Source organism: Garra rufa, chromosome 15, assembly GCF_049309525.1.
Source record: "Garra rufa chromosome 15, GarRuf1.0, whole genome shotgun sequence".
Lineage (NCBI taxonomy): Eukaryota > Metazoa > Chordata > Actinopteri > Cypriniformes > Cyprinidae > Garra > Garra rufa.
This window is the reverse complement of record NC_133375.1, coordinates 26872140-26893406: the sequence shown is the minus strand read 5'-3', so window position 1 is coordinate 26893406 and position 21267 is coordinate 26872140. Positions and strand designations below refer to the sequence as shown.

The 21267-nt window shown below is 37.1% G+C and overlaps 1 protein-coding gene across 1 annotated transcript in view; it reads right to left on the bottom strand.

The window, feature by feature from the left end:
* Positions 1 to 21267, bottom strand: part of nphp4 (nephronophthisis 4) — a 239143-nt gene that overhangs the window by 64454 nt on the left and 153422 nt on the right. Inside the window, exons 12-14 of the mRNA XM_073819843.1 lie at positions 15102 to 15154; positions 5665 to 5799; positions 4224 to 4236 (exon numbers count right to left, since the gene is read on the bottom strand). Coding sequence (XP_073675944.1) covers positions 4224 to 4236; positions 5665 to 5799; positions 15102 to 15154 — 201 coding nt within the window. The remainder of the gene's footprint in view (positions 1 to 4223; positions 4237 to 5664; positions 5800 to 15101; positions 15155 to 21267) is intronic.

Below are 21267 nucleotides of genomic sequence, written 5' to 3'. Positions count from 1 at the left end.
ATTATTATGTCTCTGACACAATGGACAGATATTCTGTCCAGTCTAATAATCTTGTACATAAGTAAATAAAATACTTCTATTCAGCAAAGATGCATTAAATTGATCTAAATTGTCAGGAAAGGCTTTTACAGAGAAAACAGCTACTTCAATTGTATTAATAACTTACAATTACTGTTGTACTGCTTTTGGGGCATAAATGCGGCATTGGTACGCATAAGACTAAGGCTAATCAACCTCACATGTTTGAACAGTACTGTACTGTATATTATATTTACTTATTAGCTTGTACGTTTCTGGCAAACTTTAGCTCTTACTGCCCACTTCTGATGAATTGCTTGTGTGGTAGCGATCCTCATTTGCATTTGTGTCTGCAAAATGAATAAATGCAGGCTTAGATGTATATGTGCCATGCTGGTATATGCATTCAAAATCACATCCAATCATGTACACTATACACATACGCATACTAAGTAGTCTACTTAAAAAAACACAACCGCAGCACTTGAGCCAAACTGCAAGTAAATTCTAACATTCTGCATTTGTGTTTTAAAAGTGGTATAGCGCAAAGCTTTGTCCACAAAGACTGATATTTCTAAGTCAGCTGAAACTAAATCCAAAAAGAATTTGAAATTCTAGCTTGAAGATGGGAACAGGAGATTCATAGACAGAAGAAAATGCACAGGGAATAATTTAACACCATCACAGAATCACCCACAAATGACATGCAGGAAGTTAAGCATAGCAGGAATCTCAGCAGAAGAGCTCATGTGTGGCACAAACAGCCTTAAACAACTGTGGAGGCGGTAACAAAGCACTTTGTGTGTTTATTTACCGTCTATCATATAGTCAAATGCACCGCATTACTAAAGGCAACGACATAAACATGCATGCTCCCACACACGATTAACATAATATCTGTGGATGCCTTTGTGCAAAATGTGTGATATGTTCCCACTCTATACACGCTGTATCTACACTGTATTTCCATTACAATAACAAAATCACATTACCATTACAAACCGCTCCCAGTCCAGATTTCTCAGCATGGCTAGCAGATAGTGCTGTGGAACAACTGCAATAATGCACTGATGGTTTTATAGCCTATTACAGTCGTGGCCAAAAGTTTTGAGAATTACATAAATATTGGAAATTGGAAAAGTTGCTGCTTATGTTTTTATAATAGCAATTTGCATATACTCCAGAATGTTATGAAGAGTGATCAGATGAATTGCATAGTCCTTCTTTGCCATGAAAATTAACTTAATCCCCCAAAAAACTTTCCACTGCATTTCATTGCTGTCATTAAAGAACCTGCTGAGATCATTTCAGTAATCGTCTTGTTAACTCAGGTGAGAATGTTGACGAGTACAAGGCTGGAGATCATTATGTCAGGCTGATTGGGTTAGAATGGCAGACTTGACATGTTAAAAGGAGGGTGATGCTTGAAATCATTGTTCTTCCATTGTTAACCATGGTGACCTGCAAAGAAACGCATGCAGCCATCATAGCGTTGCATAAAAATGGCTTCACAGGCAAGAATATTGTGGCTACTAAGATTGCACCTAAATCAACAATTTATAGGATCATCAAGAACTTCAAGGAATAAGGTTCAATTCTTGTTAAGAAGGCTTCAGGGCATCCAAGAAAGTCCAGCAAGCGCCAGGATCGTCTCCTAAAGAGGATTCAGCTGCGGGATCGGAGTGCCACCAGTGCAGAGCTTGCTCAGGAATGGCAGCAGGCAGGTGTGAGCACATCTGCACGCACAGTGAGGCCAAGACTTTTGGAAGATGGCCTGGTGTCAAGAAGGGCAGCAAAGAAGCCACTTCTCTCCAAAAAAAAGCGCTACCATCAGTCCTGTGTCATGCCAACAGTAAAGCATCCTGAGACCATTCATGTGTGGGGTTGCTTCTCATCCAAGGGAGTGGGCTCACTCACAATTTTGCCCAAAAACACAGCCATGAATAAAGAATGGTATCAAAACACCCTCCAACAGCAACTTCTTCCAACAATCCAACAACAGTTTGGTGAAGAACAATGCATTTTCCAGCACGATGGAGCACCGTGCCATAAGGCAAAAGTGATAACTAAGTGACTCGGGGACCAAAACGTTGACATTTTGGGTCCATGGCCTGGAAACTCCCCAGATCTTAATCCCACGGAGAACTTGTGGTCAATCCTCAAGAGGCGGGTGGACAAACAAAAACCCACTAATTCTGACAAACTCCAAGAAGTGATTATGAAAGAATGGGTTGCTATCAGTCAGGATTTGGCCCAGAAGTTGATTGAGAGCATGCCCAGTCGAATTGCAGAGGTCCTGAAAAAGAAGGGCCAACACTGCAAATATTGACTCTTTGCAAAAATGTCATGTAATTGTCGATAAAAGCCTTTGAAACGTATGAAGTGATTGTAATTATATTTCAGTACATCACAGAAACAACTGAAACAAAGATCTAAAAGCAGTTTAGCAGCAAACTTTGTGAAAACTAATATTTGCGTCATTCTCAAAACTTTTGGCCAAGACTGTACATTCAACCCAAAATGAAAATTTGCTGAATTTTTTTTTTCCCACACTCAGGCCATTCAAGACGAGTTTGTTTCTTCTTAAAAACAGATTTGGAGAAATTAAGCATTACATCACTTGCTCAACCAATGGATCCTCTGCAGTGAATGGGTGCCGTCAGAATGATAATAATAATAAAAATCCATAAGTAACCCACATAACTCACTAGTAAAGTGAAAATCTACATGTTTGTAAGAAACAAATACATCTTTAAGACATTGTTTTTAGCTATGATACGAGTCAATAATATCCATAATATTGCCTTCTCCAGTGAAAAAGACATTTGTGTCTGCAAAATGAATAAATACAGGCTGTGATGCTGGTATACGCATTCAAAATCATATCCAATCATGTACACTATGCACACACATACACACACTATGCAGTCTACTTAAAAAAACACAACCGCAGCACTTCAGCCAGATTACAAGTGAATTCTAACATTCTGTATTTGTGTTTTAAAAGTGGTATACAGTAGCTCAAATCTTTGTTCACAGACTGATATTTCTAAGTCAGCTGAAACCAAATCCATTAAGAATTTGAAATTCTAGCTTGAAGATAGGAATGGGAGATTCATAGACAGAAAAATACACAGTGAAAAAGACATCTTGTCTGAATCAGGAGTGCACATATCATGCTCTATTTACTAGTGAAAACAGTTCAATACAGCTATAAACAAATATGTCAATGGATTTTAATGTTAGAGGGCAACAGGGGATTGACTTTTTCACTGGAGAAAGTGCTATTATGTGAATGGCTTCAGGCCAGAACTGACAGTTTAAAGTTAAAATGCCTTAATGATACTTTTGTTTCTTACAAACACACAGCTTTTCACTTCACTAGATGTTAACTGATGGACTAGACTAGAGTCACATGGATTACTTGTGGATTACTGTGATGTTTTTATCAGCACTTTGGACTCTTATTGTGACGGCACCCATTCAAATGTGCTTTAATGCTACATTTCGGCTACAGTTTGGATGAAGAATCAAACTTATCTAAATCTTAGATGGCCTAAGGGGGAATACATTTATAGCAAATTCATTATTGTATATAATCTGAGGGTGTCAAAAAAAATCTAAATATTGAGAAAATCATCTTTAAAGTTGTTCAAATGAAGTTCTTAGCAATGCATATTAATAACTAAAATTGTATTTTGATATATTTACGGTAGGAAATTAAAAAAAATATCTTAATGAAACATGATCTTTATTTAATATCCTAATGATTTTTGGCATAAAATACAAGAAATCAATAAGTTTGACCCATACAATGTATTGTTGGCTAATGCTACAAATATACCAGTGCTACTTATGACTGGTATTGTGGTCCAAGGTCGCATTTTAGTTAGCTAGTCAGGGAACTTTTGTCTTTCTACAGTGAGGAAAAAAATGGAATGGGCTACAAGACCATCGCCAAGCAGCTTGGTGAGTAGGTGACAATAGTTGGTCTGATTATTCGCAAATGGAAGAAGCACAAAAAAAACTGTCAATCTCCCTTGGTCTGGGGATCCATGCAAGATCTCACCTTGTGGAGTTACAATGATTATGAGAATGGTGAGGAATCAGCCCAGAACTACACTTGTCAACGATCTCAAGGCAGCTGGGGCCATAGACACCAAGAAAACAATTGGTAACACACTATGACTGAAATCCTGCGGTACCCGCAAGGTCCCCCTGTTCAAGAAAGCACATGTACAGGCCCAATGAACATCTGAATGATTCAGAGGAGAACTGGGTAAAAGTGTTGTGGTCAGATAAGACCAAAATTGAGTTCTTTGGCATCAACTCAACTCGCCGTGTTTGGAGGAGGAGGAATGTTGCCTATTATCCCAGGAACACCATCCCCACCATCAAACATGGAGGTGAAAACATCATGCTTTGGGGGTGTTTTTCTGCTAAGGGGACAGGGCATCTGCACCGCATCAAAGAGTCGATGGATGGGGCATTGAAGCCAGCCAGGGCATTGAAAATGGATTGTGGACAGGTATGACCAAAACACACGGCCAAGGCAACAAAGGAGTGGCTCAAGAAGAAGCACATTAAGATCCTGGAGTCTCCTAGCCAGTCTTTAGACCTTAAATCCATAGAAAATCTGTGGAGGGAGCTAAAGGTCAGAGTTGCCAAACATCAGCCTCAAAACCTTAATGACTTGGAGAGGATCTGCAAACAAGAGTGGGACAAAATCCCTCCTGAGATGTGTGCAAACCTGGTGGCCAACTAGAAGAAACGTCTGACCTCTGTGATTGCCAACAAGGGTTTTGCTAAGTCATGTTTTGCGAAGGAGTCAAATACTTATCTCACTCATTAAAATGCAAATCAATTTATAACTTTTTTGAAATGTGTTTTTCTGGATTTTTTTGTTATTCTGTCACTCACTGTTAAAATAAACCTTTGAATTATAGACAGATCATTTCTTTGTCAGTGAGTAAACGTACAAAATCAGCAGGGGTCAGTTCAGCCTAACAGTGGACAAGTCTTGTTATACATAAAATGTTTTAGATCATATAAATCATGAATCATATAAACATACTTCAGAGCTAAAGTGAGCCAATCCGTTAGACCACTGATGGATATATTATGAGATGTGGAGCTGCAGTCACCTTAAATCTGCAGTCACCTTAGCGGCACTTGTGAACCAGATCAGGTTTTAAAGTTCCAGTCTATCTCTCCAGTTTTTGCGGTAAAGAAAATGTGAAAGTGGCACTTACAGTAGATCTTATGCAAGCATTAAACATTATAAAGGTGCAACTAATTTTGTCAAACTGACAGTTAATGGTGCTCTTAGAAGTTTAATTCTGCAGTTTGATACAAAGTTTTGTATCACAATTGTATTAATATGAAGAATTCCTTAATATAACAAAATTGCTACTCTCAGCAGGTTTGGTCTGTTTTTTATTTTTTTTTATTTTTTATTTGTAGTGTACAGGTGTCTGTTTATTGAGGTAATGCATGTGCTGTGTTTTTCCCCTATGCCATATTATGTTTTGAGTGTAGGTGTTTTATTCCTTTGCATGAATGTATCTCTGCTTTGTTTTAAAAGAGCATATATACATTTGTGTGTGACTGTGAGTGTGTGTGTGCATATGTGGGTGGAAAACTTACGACATGTGACAGCTGGTGGGCCGATGCCATAGGGGAGGGAGAAAGCAGAGAGGGGAGCTGTTGTTGCCATGGAGACCCCACCGTGTGGCTCATGGTCGGGTAGCGTGAAGTCGCAACCAGCTGAGAGAGAGACAGCTGAACAACAGAGCCAGAGAAAGAAGAAAAAAGAAAGAAAAAAATTAATACATATTTATCGTACAAAACAACGGGCAGAAGTGTCTGACGGTGTGGCGATCCCCCGCAGCTGGCATCTACATAATGCCAACATCCAACCAACACAAAAGCAGGATGAAATTAGAAACCTGTTTATATAAATGTGATATAAATGTGACAGATCCAGCTTTGGGTGCAGCTACGCAGATATTTTCATACAAGACCTAATTTCTTTATCTTCACTTTGAGCTTTTTACCGGTCCTGTTTGCCTCATGCTCCCAATTTGAGTCTCTACTGTTGGCAAAAGTAACATTATACATCAATACTAATATACACAAGGACTTTCTGACGCAGTCATTGATTTCTGCCTTTTTTGAGAGTCTGATATTACTCATCTCAGTTGCTACGTTTCTGATACAGTTTTTAGTCATAGGCTGTTGTCTTTGGACAAAAATATCCTTTAAATTTCCAGTATTCTGACATGACATATTCATTCATTTTAGTCAGTGTTACTCTTAATTTTAGTAGAAGAAAAAATATATACAGGTGCATCTCAATAAATTAGAATGTTGTGGAAAAGTTCATTTATTTCAGCAATTCAACTCAAATTGTGAAACTCTTGAATTAAATAAATTCGATGCACACAGACTGAAGTAGTTTAAGTCTTTGGTTCTTTTAATTGTGATGATTTTGGCTCACATTTAACAAAAACCCACCAATTCAATATCTCAACAAATTAGAATATGGTGACATGCCAATCAGCCTATCAACTCAAAACACGTGCAAAGGTTTCCTGATCCTTCAAAATGGTCTCTCAGTTTGGTTCACTAGGCTACACAATCATGGGAAAGACTGCTGATCTGACAGTTGTCCAGAAGACAATCATTGACACCCTTCACAAGGAGGATAAGCCACATTCGTTGTCAAAGAATCTGGTTGTTCACAGAGTGCTGTATCCAAGCATGTTAACAGAAAGTTGAGTGGAAGGAAAAAGTGTGGAAGAAAAAGATGCACAACCAACCGAGAGAACCACAGCCTTGAGAGGCCTGTGAACTTCACAAGGAGAGGGTGAACTTCACAAGGAATGGACCGAGGCTGGGGTTCAGGCATCAAGAGCCACCACACACAGACGTGTCAAGGAATTTGGCTACAGTTGTCGTATTCCTCTTGTTAAGCCACTCCTGAACCACAGACAAGGCCAGAGGCGTCTTACCTGGGCTAAGTAAAAGAAGAAATGGACTGTTGCCCAGTGGTCCAAAATCCTCTTTTCGGATAAGAGCATGTTTTGTACTTCACTTCAGCTCAAAATACCCCACATATAATTTATTATATCATTTTGAAAATGCCAGTCTGTTTGGTTTTGATGATCATATCTATCAAGCTGAAATCAGGTGTTTTAAACCATATTAGTTTACCTATCTGATATATCGTTTTCTGAGTGCACACATAAGTGGCTGTCACACGACATGTGAGTACTAAACTAAGTTCTCTTTCATGTCTTATTGTACTTAAACTGTCAAATAAACACAAGTTTATGTTAAAAACACACAGGAGTCACAAAAACAGCTGGTTATGTTTGTGAAGGTAAACAGCTGTGAAAGAAATTGCATGTTTATATTAGATCTATGTGGCAAGCAGTGTAATATATAGTAAATATATAAATAAATCCACTGCTCTCATCTCCTCTGAGGCTGGGACTCTAAATAGTGTTAGAAATGGATGATGTTAGAAATGGTATACCATTGTCACTTGCAAAAACAGAAAGGCAGCAACTCAAAGACTCACGATACAAACTCAGAGAAAGGTCACAGGTTTGCATCCATGTATTAAAGCAAGCAATAACACATCACATCGTAATCATAAAAAGTATGATATGCATTTAAATGAAGACATTAAAAAGCGGCTCAGCTACATCACCACAGTCTTAATCAGATTGAGTCAGATATTACTGTTTGAAAGACTTCCTCCAGTGCTAATGCTCAAAGATCTGTACTGACTTTAACATGCATCAGTTGCTGATGTAAAGCACCTCTCTGCCCTTAAGAAAGGCTGATGGATTCACAGGCTGTGTGATGTGATCTGTGTAGCACAGAACTGGATGACTGAGATGGGGTCAGTGGTGTTAAACTCATGACTCAACTGCCTCCAATACAGCCTAAATCACTGACAGCCAGTAGAGCCTAAAAGCATTTCTCCACTGACCCCAATACAGCATAAATTTATGACTCAATGACCCCAATAATGCCTAAACACATGACTACAGTGAGCCCCAAACTCACTGAGCCTAGTACTTACTGATCAACTAACCGCATAACAGGAATTTAGACCACGGCTTTACAACTGAGGGTTTCGTGAAACCCCTTGAAACTTTGTAATACACCACTTCAACCAAAAATTTTTGGTATAATAAAAAAATGATTACAGTAAGTCTTTATTAACAAGTAAGATGATATCTTTATTAACAAACTTCAGATTTGAAGCCTAAACAAGTACATTCTCACAAACTTTTTAAAACTACATCCCGTGACACACAAAAATATTATTTATAAAATTATACTGAATTTTGGCATGGCCATGACACTCGCTGTGAGAAATACTGCTAGCTAGTGATACAAACGGTAAAACGGTTGGAGTTCTGATATTACTAGAATATAAATAAAATATAAAAAGAAAAAATAAAAGGAAAGGAGGTGAAGTGAGGCCAAGTATGGTGACCCATACTAGGAATCTGTGCTCTGCATTTAACCCATCCAAGTGCACACACACAGTAGTGAACACACACACACCCCGTGAACACACACCCAGAGCAGTTTTTTTTCCCCTAAATAAATATATATTTATACAACAGTTCTTTCTGGTCCTCAAATCTGATTGGCTGATAAGAGTGCAATATTATTAGAGTGATATCAGAACTCCAACAGCCATTTCACAGTTTGTAATCATATCACTCCGCTTGCGGTACTTCTTACAGCGAGTAACATGACGGACGCCCAAATCCAGTACAATTTTAGAAATGTTACAGATTTTGTGTCACAAAATGTAGTTTTAAGAGATTTTCAGGTAAGAATGCACTTGTTTATAGTTCAAACATGCAGTTTGGTAATAAAGATAACGTCGATTTGAAAATTTGCGCCAACGTTTTCAGACATGTGAGCTTCAGATTGTCAGCGGCCATTCTGCGCTCATGAACCCTGGCTCTGATGTCTCTGTAGATGTTACACATGAGATATAATTTGTTATGGGTAAATCTAATGGTAGTCTTTGGTCTTATTAATCTACTATTTGTTCCAGAGAAGATAGTTCTGGTAAAATCTCATGTTTATGTAAATTCAAAGCTGTATATCAGAGCGCTGCCTTTGGACTTTTGACTAAATTGCCTAGCCACTTTTATGATGGCTGTTGTTGTTTATTAAATATTATTACTGAATAAATAATATTTATATAAATAATAGTATTTAAGAATACATTATGACATTATGACAAAGATAACGCTTTCCTCGGCTGATATTCGAATACCTTGTGATTCTTTCGGATATGAGAGCTTCAGATTGACAGCGGCCATTCTGTGCTCATGAACCCTGGCTCTGATGTCTCTGTAGCGGTTACACGAGATATAATTTGTTATGGGTAAATCTAATGGTAGTCTTTGGTCTTATTAATCTACTATTTGTTCCAGAGAAGATAGTTCTGGTAAAATCTCATGTTTATGTAAATTCAAAGCTGTATATCAGAGCGCTGCCTTTGGACTTTTGACTAAATTGCCTAGCCACTTTTATGATGGCTGTTGTTGTTTATTAAATATTATTACTGAATAAATAATATTTATATAAATAATAGTATTTAAGAATACATTATGACATTATGACAAAGATAACGCTTTCCTCGGCTGATATTCGAATACCTTGTGATTCTTTCGGATATGAGAGCTTCAGATTGACAGCGGCCATTCTGTGCTCATGAACCCTGGCTCTGATGTCTCTGTAGCGGTTACACGAGATATAATTTGTTATGGGTAAATCTAATGGTAGTCTTTGGTCTTATTAATCTACTATTTGTTCCAGAGAAGATAGTTCTGGTAAAATCTCATGTTTATGTAAATTCAAAGCTGTATATCAGAGCGCTGCCTTTGGACTTTTGACTAAATTGCCTAGCCACTTTTATGATGGCTGTTGTTGTTTATTAAATATTATTACTGAATAAATAATATTTATATAAATAATAGTATTTAAGAATACATTATGACATTATGACAAAGATAACGCTTTCCTCGGCTGATATTCGAATACCTTGTGATTCTTTCGGATATGAGAGCTTCAGATTGACAGCGGCCATTCTGCGCTCATGAACCCTGGCTCTGATGTCTCTGTAGCGGTTACACGAGATATAATTTGTTATGGGTAAATCTAATGGTAGTCTTTGGTCTTATTAATCTACTATTTGTTCCAGAGAAGATAGTTCTGGCAAAATCTTTGTAAAATTTACGTAAATTCAATGCTGTACATCAAAGCGCGGCCTTTGGACTTTTGACTAAATTGCCTAGCAACTTTTATGATGGCTGTTGTTGTTGTTTATTAAATATTATTACTGAATAAATAATATTTATATAAATAATAGTATTTAAGAATAGTGTTTATTATTGAGAAACAGTGCATGTTTGTGATGGTGATTTTAGTTACATTGTTCTGCCATTAGATGGCGACAAGGGACTGTTTTTATGAGTCAGCAGTAAAGACTTTTACATTGAAAAATAAACGCTATAAACAGAAGTTAATTTTAGTTTCAATAACAGCTTGACACAGCAAACAAGAGCTTCAACAACAGCACTGAGCAGCAAAATCACCCTTAACAGATGAAATGATATTAACATTATGACAAAGATAACGCTTTCCTCAGCAGATATTCAAATATGAGACTGATCTGAAGAATAAATGCTGTATCAGATTAAGGTAATCACAACTGCCAAGTCCATCTCTCTCTCATAAAATCTACTATACATAATACACAGCTTTTATTACAGTAATGCAATAAGCTATGAATGTGGCAACACAACGTTCCTTTGTTATTAGTTCTAAAGTGACGTTTTTGAATTAGTAACAGAGGCTTGGGCTCAGCTGTTAAACTGTCAACTTTAGATTTGAATCCATGGCAGAAGGAAGTAGTCCACAGCCATGCCGATATACAACCATATCTCATGACTACGAGTTTGATATTGCTTATATATAAAGGTTGGAAATCCCTGGTTAACTTGAATAGCAACAATATTTGTGATCCTCGTCAGACAGCAGACACAAAAACAAATGACTCTCACTACAATGAGTTATTACACCCATCGCTACGAAAAGAGAAGTAAGAAAACAGAGGGAGAGGGAAGAAAGACAGATCCACATGACGGCACAACTACTGACAGACACAGTGCCAACAAAAAAGGCACAAGGTTAGAATAAAAATCATGCACGTCGATATTCACAAAGCCAGCTCTTGTTTGACATACACTCACTTTCATGCATACTAAAAAACATAAAATCAATAACGGAGGGATAGCGGTGTCTGAATAAAGGGAAGAGAGAGAAACAGATAGAGAGTGTGAGACAAAGGCTCTTTTTAAAAAGCATTAACTATAAATAGAGGGTGAGTGCATGCATCCAAAGCAAGCATTTTAAACATACTAACTCTTAAATAAAGGGTATGGGATGTGAGGAGGATCACTGGTGGCATTATTTAGGACTTGTGCATTAAAGCACCATAAGTCAGAAAAGCAACAAGGTACTGTACACCTGAACATCACATGAAACCATGAGCATTAATAGAGCAGAACAGTGACATAGAATTATTCCAAAAATAGCCTTGACTACAGTTTGATGCTTTAGAATGCTTCCTGCAGAAGAAAGCTTACTGGATTCTGGAGCAGTTGTGAAATATCCATTTAAAATCAAACACATCACATTAAATATATGTGAAACATTTATGAAACCCACTCCGTGGTGATATTAGACAACAAAGCTTGCTTCGCAAGATGTAGAATGACTAAACCAGTCTGTGCACGCCACTCTGATTCCATGTGTGCGAGTAAAAGAGAGAGAAAATTTGAGAACGAGACGGAGCAGCTCATCAATCAGAGAGATGTGCCACAGCCTTGACAGCCTTTTCAGACCAAGTGAGGGACTCAAGCTTTATAGAACAAACACAGGCAGCAGGGTCGCTGAAGAAAAAAAAAAACTTGAATCAACCTTTCCAAATTGGTGTTCCTCTAAATTAGTGCCGTACCAAAATCGATGCGGACCAGATCCATCCTTTCACGCTTTGGAGCCTAGGAAGTGTCACTGGATATTTTAAAGGGTCCTTAAGGTCTGACAGCATCTGCTTTGTTTTCTTTTGTTTTGCTGAAGTGTTAAATCAGGCTTCACTGAACGGAAATAAAGTCTGAGCAATTTGAATTCAACACATTTGTGTTTGCGAGCTAACAAAATCGTTTTTTACAGACAGGGAAACTTGCAATACACCATCTGAAAATGGAGGTAGTTTATCCAGCTATTAAAGTGCAAATAAAGACCTAACTGCATGTATACAATGTTTGTCTATTACTAAACTTGTGGTTATTTCAATTTTAACTTTGCATATGCAGTAATTCTTAGAGCTTAAAACATTTGAATATGCAGCCTTGTTTGCTATTTTTAAATCGTTATACTGAAGCACTTTGGTCAACTCTGTAGTTATTAAATATGCTACATAAATAAAACTGAGAGCTGATCTGAAAGTTGAGTTGAGGTGAATATTTGAGTTTGCCATCTGTGCTGGCTGTGATACAAATAAAGACTGTGTTTTGCAAAATTATGGCCCCCCCAAAAAATCTTTATATTGAATTGACCTTGTGGGTTGCTTGCAAAAACAAACAACCAGTGTAATCTGATTCAGAAACAAATAATTCTTATGAGCCAGAGCTTTTTAGTCAATCTAAAATATACAATGCAACCAGTGATGCCCAATTCCTGAAACAAAATCAAACCAAAATTAAATCAAACCTTAATAAATTCAAATCACACTGAATTAAATAACACATAACTTAACCAAAATGAAATAAAAATCTGAATCAAATCACAACAAATTGAATCAAGAGATTGGATCAAAATCAAAACCATATAAAATCTAAATAAATCTTACTGCATTGTACTGAATCAAATTAAACCCATTCACACTGAATCAAATTAAAGCAAAATCAAAGCTTAAAATCAAATCACACTGAATTCAATCAAATAAAAAAAGAATCAAATCAAAATGAAAATAAATCATATGGAATTGCACTGAAACTAATCAAATCAAAATAGATAAAAATCACAATAGACTTCATAGATTCAATCTATTTTCTAGTCACAATAGACTAGACTTAATCAAAAGCAAATTAAAATCTGAATCAGATTGGATCAAAATCAAAACCATATAAAATGTAACTGAATCTAATTGCATTGCACTGAATCAAAGCAAATGAAAGCAAAATAGAAGCAAATCAAATTTAAACTTAATAAAATTAAATCACACTAAATTAAATTACATTAAAAAAAAAGAATCCAATCAAAATCCAATCAAAATGAAAATAAATTAAAACTGTATAAAATCTAATTAAATATAATTAAACTGCACTGAATCAAATTAAATTAAAACTGAATCCAATCAAACCCCATCACACTGAATCAAATTAGAGCAAAATAGTAATCAATTTGAATCCAAACTTAATAAAATGAAATCACACTGAATTAAATCAAATAAAAAAAGAATCAAAATCAAATCAAAACTAAAAGAAACCATAGGGAATTGTTTAAAAAACTAATCAAAGCACACAGATTCAAATCAAAATAGAACCTAACCAAAATCAAATTGAAATCTGAATCAAATCAAATCAAACTGAACCAAGAGATTTGATCAAAATCAAAACTGTATAAAATCTAAATGAATATAACTGCACTGCACTGAATCAAATCAAATTAATCTTATTGAATCGAATTACAAATTAAAATAAATCAAAACTGACTCAAATCAAACCTAATCACAATAAACCAAATTAAAGTCATAGCAAAATCATAATTGTATTAAATAAAATCAGCTCACATTGAATAGAATCAAAGTAAAATCAGATCAAATCAAAATCAACACTATTAAATCAAATTGAACCAAATTGCATTGAAACAAATCATATCAAATTAAAACTTAAAGGTTGTATCAGCGATTCTAGGCTGAAACATAAAGTGTCAAATTCAGCTGACCTTTCTTCATGATCCGCTCGCTGCCTGCCCCATAAATTGCCTGTAAAAAAAAACGCATCTCTGTGGTCAGCCTAGGGTCCGAGATATGCCAAAAAAACAATCGGTGCTACCAACGATTCCACAGCAGGGGGTTGGTGTTGTGGACTTTCGTACTGGTGCAGGGATGTGAGGGAGGCAGAGCGAAAGTCCACAACACCAACCCCCTGACGGTGATTGGTTGGAACACTGTTTGTTTTGCTGTGGAATCGTTGGTAACACCGATTGTTTTTTTGGCATATCTCGGACCCTAGGCTGACCACGGAGACTCATTTTTTTTACAGCCAATTTATGGGGCAGGCAGCGAGTGGATCATGAAGAAAGGTCAGCTGAATTTGACACTTTATGTTTCAGGCTTGAAATCGCTGATACAGCCTTTAACTTAACTCCTTTAAAATCAGGGGTGTCCAGTCCTGCTCCTGGAAGGCCATGGTACAGTTTAACTCCAATCTTAAACACACCTGAACCTTCAGGCAAGAGTGTTTTTGGCAGACTGAAACCAAAATCCGCAGGTCGTTGGCCCTTCAGGAGCAGAGCTGAACATCCCTTTGCTTTAAAATGAACAGACCAAAAATGTTTTCTTGGTATATTTGTACACCTCGTAGATCAACAGTGGAACGGGGTCGTGAGCCTCTCGAGTCTCTGTGAAAAGTGAAACTGAGCACAGTGTGCTTTCTGAAGAATAGTGGTACATTCTCCATCCTGGCCTTCAATACCTATTTCTTCAGTTTGCACACCCTCCCTAAGACAGCTCAGGCTTTCATGGTGCAATGCTGCCGTAACTCACAGAAACCTGCGCCTGTGTGCTCGGGTCAGCAGAACACGCCAATAAGGCCTCTCCGATTCTGTCCAGCGTGGATTTTCAGAGACATCACAGTCGGGATACAGCAGAGTTTGTTCTAAAACTGCTACCATTCTGGTGACACAGAAACAAACTGCACCCTGGGAGAGAGCAGGAGAGTTTTAGCGTGTGATGATTTCGAGTGACTTACCGCTGGGCCGCGTGGAGACTGCAACGAAGCCGCCGGCTCCAAAATGCGTTCGTCTGAAAGTCAAGTAAATAAAATAAAAATTAGAGCACTTTAAACACTCATTTTCTCCTCACTTGTTTAAACTGAAGCAACTCCTTCACAACAGGTTTCTAATTGTGTTAAATAATGGAATTCGTGTAGTTGAGCAGAGTTGAAAATAACACTTTTTTTTCTATTTTTCATCACATGCTTGGACTTGCAATGGCTGTGCGTTCAAGTGTCAGTGAAGTCCATGAGACCAGAAGTTCACTGCGGATTATTATCCCAGTTTACACAGGATTACGTCACCGAAATGAGTACTCCGAGGACTGCTAAGGCTCAGGGTGGCATTTGTGACAGGGCTTTAGGCTATCTGGCCAATACTCATTTGCATTCATGGTGTAAAGCCTGAATGACCCACCGAATGAATTACATTTGTCACGTAAGCCTGGCAGCGGTGGAAAGGGCTTGCGCTGGGCGAGAGATGAGGTTAGAGTCACAGTGAACAGAACATCATTCCCTCGGTCAGATAATGAGGTCAGCTCTATATGCCACTACAAATGACCTCACACAGAGACCCGGTTTATAGCCAGAATTAACATCAGCCCCTAAAAGGGATACAAAGAATTGTGCAATCTGATCATTTAAATACGATTCCGATGTAATTTAAAATGCATATGACCACTTCATTTAGTTATGTGTCACACACAACTTCACTGGCCTGTCTTGTTTCAGGATTCTTTAAAGTTCAAACTGATTTTTTTAAACAACTGTCAACATCTTTACTGTCAGTTTGATCAATTTAAAGGGTTAGTTCACCCAAAAACAAAAATTCTGTCATTAATTACATACTCTCTTACCTGTAAGAACTTTGATCATCTTCAGAATACAAATTAAGATATTTTTCATGAAATCCGAGAGATTTCTGACCCTGCATACACTCTCAAAAATTAAGGTGTTTCACAATGCCATAGAAGAACCTTTTTGTCTAAATGGTTCCATAAAGAACCTTTAACATCTGAAAAACCTTTCTGTTTCACAAAAGGTTCTTTGTGGGAAATAAAGTTCTTCAGATTACAAAAAGGTAAGCAAGAAATGGTTCTTTAAAGAACCTTTGACTGAATGGTTCTTTGTGGAACCAAAAATGGTTTTTCTATGGCATCGCTTGAAGAACCTTTTAAAGCACCTTTATTTTTAAGAGTATAGACAGCAATGCAACTGACACGTTCAAGGCTTAGAAAGGTAGTAAGGACACTGATAAAATAGTCCATGTGACATCAGCAGGGTTGGGGGAAACGCATTATAAGTAACATGAGTTAGGTAATCAGATTACTTTTTTCAAGTAAAGTACCACATTACCTTTTCATTTACAAGAAAATATAGAAAATATATTGATTAAAAGCTCTTCTGTCCCTATGCTAAGAGAAATCGGGAGAAAGATATTACTTGAGCTCGAGAATGAATAATATGTGAACATGCAATTATTTATCTCACTCACAAAAAATTATTCAGTATTCCTCAAAATGAATAAAAACTGTGAAATACAACTCAGAATCTGATGCAAACCTGCAATGATTAAAAATGTTACAGTGAATAAAAAAAAATTGGATCCCCTGCTGATTTTGTACGTTTGCCCACTGACAAAAAATGATCAGTCTATAATTTGAATGGTAGGTTTATTTGAACATTGAGAGACAGAATAACAATTAAAAATCCAGAAAAATTGATTTGCAAAAATTAAAGTTATAAATTGATTAGCATTTTAAATGAGTAAAATACGTTTTTGAGCCTTTCGCAAAACATGACTTAGCAAAAACCTCACAGAGGTCAGACGTTTCTTGTAGTTGGCCACCAGGTTTGCACACATCTTAGGAGGGATTTTGTCCCACTCCTCTTTGCAGATCCTTTCCAAGTCATTAAAGTTTCGAGGCTGACATTTGACAACTCAAACCTTCAGCTCCCTCCACAGATTTATATGGGATTAAGGTCTGGAGACTGGCTAGGTCACTCCAGGACCTTAATGTGCTTCTTCTTGAGCCACTCCTTTGCTGTCTTGGCCGTGTGTTTTTTGTCATTGTCATGCTGGAATACCCATCCACGACCCATTTTCAATGCCCTGGCTGAGGGAAGGAGGTTCTCACCCAATATTTGACGGTACATGGCCCCGTACATTTCCCATTTGATGCGGTGCAGTTGCCCTGTCCCCTTAGCAGAAAAACACCCCCAAAGCATAATGTTTTCACCTCCATGTTTGACAGTGGGGATGGTATTCTTGGTGTCATAGGCAGCATTCCTCCTCTTCCAAACATGGTGAGTTGAGTTAATGCCAAAGAGCTTGATTTTGGTCTCATCTGACAACATTTTTACCCAGTTCTCCTCTGAATCATTCAGATGTTCATTTGGCCTGTGCATGTGCTTTCAGTGTAGTGTGTTACAAATTGTTTTCTTGGTGACTATGGTCCCAGCCGCCTTGAGATTGAGATTGACAAGATCCTCCTGTGTAGTCCTGGGCTGATTTCTCACAGTTCTCATGATCATTGAAACTCCACAAGGTGAGATCATGCATGCAGCCCCAGACTGAGGGAGACCAACTGCTGTCACCTTTTCACCAAGTTGCTTGGTGATGGTCTTGTAACCCATTCCAGCTTTGTGTAGGTCTACAATCATGTGGACCGCCATTTGGTCTTGGCCACGGTGGAGATTTTGGAATCTGAGTGATTGATTGTTTCGGTGGACAGGTGTCTTATATACAGGCAACAAGCTGAGATTAGGAGCACTCCCTTTAAGAGAGTGATTAATCTCAGCTTGTTAACTGTAAAAGACACTTGGAGCCAGAAATCTTGCTGATTGATACGGGATCAAATACTTATTTCACTCATTAAAATGCAAATCAACTTTTTTGTAATGCGTTTTTCTGGATTTATTTTTGTTGTTATTCTGTCTTTTGTTGTTAAAATAAACCTACAGTACCATTAAAATTATAGACTGATCATTTCTTTGTCAGTGGGCAAACATTTTTTCCCCCTCACTGTAAATGATACAAATATCCTTTGTGTTTAGTTCTATTTTATTAACCAGTGTCTTTGCTGCTGACCTTCGATGATCCAATTCAACCATATTAATATGGTTACTCAAGATAAACTAACATTTGTTCTTTTTTTTAACACTTTCAGCTTCTGCATTTTACTGTATAGACAGGAATTACGTTTTCCTTCAGCCTGGGGCTTTTGGTGTGAAAGGGCTTATACATTTGCAAAAAATAGTTATTTTTACATTAAAAACAAGCAAGCCCTGCTCAGATTTAAAAAAGTAGCACAAAAGTAACGTAACGCACACTTAACTGTCCATAAAAAGCAACTTAATTAGTCACTTTTTTAAGAAAGTAATGCAATATTGTAATGCATTAATTTAAAAGTAACTTTTCCAAACACTGGACATCAGTGGTTTAAACGTAATGTTATCAAGCTACGAGAATACTTTTTGTGCGCAAAGAAAACAATTTATTCTCTTTCGTGTCAGTTTTCGACACGCATTCATGAAAGTACCATGAAAAAATATTCTAGTTTATTCTGTCACATATTCTGGACTATTTTAATCATGTCAATACTACCTTTCAGGGCCTGGTTTGATGCAATGCTGTATAAGCAGCTCTCAACATAATTTGTGTTCTGAAGATGGTTTGGAACAACATGAGGGTGAGTAATAAATGACATTCATTTTTGGGTGAACTATCCCTTTAATGCATTCTTGCTGGTCAAAAGAGACACAATCTTCTCGTCTGACCACCTGTGATTAGATCACCCAAGATGGATGTTAACAGTGGGTGTAAACAGGGGCAAAGGATGAGGAAACTGAATGAAGGTTTCTCATTTCTGCGCATTTGTGCTCCTTTATCTGATCTAAACCTCTCCAAACACAATTACCAGATGCTTGGATGAGAAGGCCATAAGCTGCCTTATGTTAAACCAGACACTTTTTATGACTCATTCTTGTTTTCTGTAACTGATTTTTATAAGATAAGCGGCTGACAAGTGTGAAATCCTGTGAGAGTCTGAAATTGGGCGCTCAGGATTTGACACCAACAGAAGTGATGTAACTCTAACAGAATGTGCTAAACCATCTGTGCTTATGGGACATGGGCGAACAAATAAGTGTACATTAATCAATTCTCCTTTAGAATTAAGAGCAAAGCCAAAACTAAAAATGTCCATATCTTCTTTAGGGGCTACAAGGAGTAGCTCTCTAATGTTCTGGCTTTTTATTGAATGTCAGGTCCTTGATGTGTCCATCCATTAAGTGTAAAACCCCTGGTTAACGGGCCTGAGGGGGTTTGAGCTTCAGGCTATTGTGACTTCCCAAAACCCTGACTGAGTAAATGTTCTGGATGGATTTTTATTTAAGGAGAACATCCTCTCAGCCACCCTGGTGTGCTTTGTCAGCTGGATTTTCACCTCCCTGCCTGGAACAACAGATATCAAACCTGCCTGGTGATTTTTTGAGTTTGTAAAGGGAACATGAATGATTTATCTGTCTGATAATCAGACGGATGTGACAAAAGACTCTAATTCTCTAATTAACCTGCTTGACTCCAAGGATATATTTCTTTTTATGCAAAAAAACAACAAAAAACAACAACATACAGATTCAGAGGCTGCTGCTTAAATTAAATATTTTGAAGCTCATTTAAAAGGCATCAAAGATAGGAATGACATTTTGTTTGACTGTACTGTACTTAATTTTCTTTTTTTTTATATCTGATTTTATAATGCTAGATTTGGCCAACGCGTTGTTTTTAAATGTGTTTAAATGTTAGTGAGACAAAATGTCCCTTAAATTCAGAAAGATTAAATTATTTTAACATTACTGAAAGAATCATTACTTTTAACGAAAAAATTAAACTGAATCTGTATCAAAACATTACAGTATATCTGCAAATGGCCACTTTCACTACCATTTAAAAGTTTAAGGATACATTTATATAATCAAAAATAGTAAAAATGGTAATTCAGCAGCTATATATTGTTAATGAAATATGCAATTTTCCTGTTGCAAGTATGTCCTTTTCTTCTATATAACACTTGTACTGTGTTAGCTTTATTAAGAAAGACACCACACATTTGTATTGTATACGTTTTATTGAGAGTTGTTTATTAAGAAAGACACCACACATTTGTATTGTATACGTTTTATTGAGAGTTGTTTATTAAGAAAGACACCACACATTTGTATTGTATACGTTTTATTGAAAGTAGTTTATTAAGAAAGACACCACACACTTGTATTGTATACGTTTTATTGAAAGTAGTTTATTAAGTAAAACACCATACTTGTTGTTTTAAAGCATTTATTAAGAAAAGGTTTATAACATGTACTAGCAAGAACATAGATAGGAAACAAACATGTATTAGAAAGAGCTTTGCTAAAAAGAATGACCAAGAGGAATTCAAATGTTACCGTCGAGTGTTCTGTAGTAGACAGGCGTAGAGTGAAGCAATGGAGAAGAATCCGGAGAAGAAAGAATGCGAAGATGCAGAGAGGTTATATAGGTACTTTCTTAGGGGATTTCCAAAAAGGACATTGGAATACACCTGCTGGGTATAAAAGGCTGAAGTACGAAGAGGACATCAGATGCTGGTTCTGCAACAGCTTCTCCGGTGCCAGACGACCTGACATGACGACCTGCCATTGAAGCCTTCGAACGACTAAGATAGCAATTTATTTTCTTTTTTATTTCTTTATTTTATATAGTAGTATTTGTATGTAAAATATATAACCTATAGACAATAAAATTATACTTTATTATAACCAAGAAGCCTGCCTGCCAAAAGACTCTGATTGATAGACTTGAACTGAACAGACCACGGAGGAGTCTTCTGAAGCCTATGGTGTGAGTATGAAAATTACTTATACGATAGGGCAGATTCGACTATCTTTACCTAACCTGAGAATAAACAAAATAAGGTAGAAGGTGTAGGAAATTGAGCACCGCAAAACATGGCGCCCAACGTGTTGGGGGGGCATATTGACCATTGATTTCTGGCCAGGATCAATGATCACTTGCTCAACTCAGCTAATACGATTTAGGCACGAAAATATAGAGTTTAATAGGTAGGGAAAACCTATAGGAAACTCGAAAACTAAAAATAAT